The sequence below is a fragment of the Sipha flava genome, unplaced genomic scaffold (assembly GCF_003268045.1).
Source record: "Sipha flava isolate LNK unplaced genomic scaffold, YSA_version1 39_pilon_pilon, whole genome shotgun sequence".
NCBI classification, from domain to species: Eukaryota; Metazoa; Arthropoda; class Insecta; order Hemiptera; family Aphididae; genus Sipha; species Sipha flava.
In genome coordinates, this window is record NW_020273107.1 from 971,816 (window position 1) to 974,009 (window position 2,194).

Consider the following 2,194-nt stretch of genomic DNA (forward strand, 5'->3'; position numbering starts at 1 on the left):
CTTATCCCCACCAAACACCTGTTTATTTTTTCCAAATTCACAACCCGCCAAAACCAATCCTGGTTACGGCACTGACCGTAGTCACCTGCAGTGAACCTGTAGGCCGTAATTAAATACGATAATATAAATTTAAGAAATAGTTTAATTTAATAAGATAAACTTTCTAGGTATATCGGTTTTCATACCGTGTGGCGTATATACGGGTCGTCGTTGGTGCATCCATTATGTATTAAATAGAAAATATTATTGTTTCGTTATGTGCCAATGGGTTTCTCAAGAAATCGTATTCACCAGGTGATCCACGCGTTTCACGTTTTATTTTATGAGATTTCTACGCAAAATATTTGTCAATTAAAATGTTAAGCACGAGGCCTTTGAAGGCGCAAGGCCCTGAACAAATGCCTCGTTTTGCCTAAAGCTGGCCCTGAATATGTGTCTCTGACGATCTATTAGTTTACCGCGAGACTGATTCCGAATGAAAACTGTTAGCGAATATACTCGCGCGGACCAAAACGTTGTGGTGACGCAAACAATGCACCGCGAATCGTCCAAGTTGTTTACAATATTGTCAGTGGATAAGGGGAAATCCCATGTTCTAGAATATGCGATGATTATTTCTTTTCGAGAATGTTCTAGATAATCGACGCGGATATATATATACCGGCTGGTCAGACGCTCAATCAATCAATCAGTCCGTGAGTACAATCCGCGACACACCGTGAATTACACTCCGCGATATATTCGGCAATTCCTCCGCAATTTTAACGCGTATCGATATTTGTACATACATATTTATATAATATAGTGTCTATTTTAATTAAATTAAATTGTGAGTGATTTTTATTACTTAAATCTCACAAATTGGTGACCTCGACGTGATGGCAGAGACAGACGCAACGATTGCTCGAGTGGCCGTCAAAATTCCGGATTTCATTTCGTCAGATCCCGAACTTTGGGTTTGCTATGGTCGAAGGTAGTTTCGCCAGCGCGGGAGTTACAGCTGACAGCACGAAATTCGGGTATGTGGTTGGAGCATTACCGTCGAAATATGCAGTTGAAGTCAAAGACATAATTATGACGCCGCCCTCGGACAATAAGTATGTCAAAATTAAAGATGAATTAATAAAACGTCTTAGTGCCTCCCAAGAGGAAAAAACACGTCAACTTCTGGAGCGCGTTGAGATTGGTGACCGTAAACCGTCAAAATTTTTACGCCACCTCCAAAACCTGGCTGACTCTTCCGTTCCGGAAACATTATTAAAGACACTTTGGATGGGCCGCCTACCAAAAAGTATACAAGTGGCGTTAGCAATAGTTTAAGATAGTAAGCTTGAAGAACTCGCTGTCCATGCAGACAACATCGCGCATGCATCTGGTCCTTTGCTACCTCAAATAGCAGAAACATCGAGAAGTGACACTTTTGAAGCCATGTTGAATCTTAAAATTTCTCAGCTTACCTTGAGTATAAATCAGGAAATTGCGACGTTGAGAAGTGAAGTGGCAGCGATCAATACTCGTCACTCGCGTAATCTGGACTCAAGACCAAGTACTTACCGCTTAAGATCTCGATCTCGGAGCCGTACTCTCCATGGTGCAGATGGATTATGCTGGTATCATTGGCGTAATGGATCACAATCGCGAAAATGCAAGGAACCTTGTACCTATAATTCAGGAAAACGTGACGGGTCATCACTGATGACGGCCAGTTAGTCCTGTCCGTCCCTGCGCCGTCTATTCATTACTAATCGAACTTCTTAAACTCAATTTTTCATCGACACGGATGCCGACCTATGTGTTTATCCACGTAGTGCTGTTCCAGACCGTCGAGTAAAATCCGATTACGTCCTATCAGCAGCCAATGGCACGCCTATTAACACCTACGGTACTATCGCGGAAGTATCCAAACCCATCATTGGTGTCTTCTTGAGTCATTACAATCTATTGGTAGACGTGCGTAAACAATGTCTTTTAGACGGTGTTACACGACTCACCGCTCATGGTCACGCTGCTGAATCCTCCATACCATCCATAAAGATTGTCGTGGGAGAAACGAAATACGACTGTTTACTACGGAAATTTCCCGAGATTACTTGACCATACGGAGCGCCAAGAGACATTAGGCACAGCACCAAACACTATATTCAAACGACACCAGGACCCCCAGTATCTTGTAAGCCACGACGCTTAGCACCTG

At 42.8% G+C, this 2,194-nt stretch overlaps 1 protein-coding gene across 1 annotated transcript; it reads left to right on the plus strand.

Moving 5' to 3' along the window:
- The first annotated feature begins 963 nt into the window (after positions 1-963).
- On the plus strand, positions 964-1,710 carry LOC112688602. Its single transcript, XM_025561879.1, has 2 exons — positions 964-1,291; positions 1,355-1,710. Exons 1-2 carry the CDS (start codon positions 964-966, stop codon positions 1,708-1,710), a joined length of 684 nt encoding a protein of 227 aa, XP_025417664.1.
- The last annotated feature ends 484 nt before the right edge of the window (positions 1,711-2,194 follow it).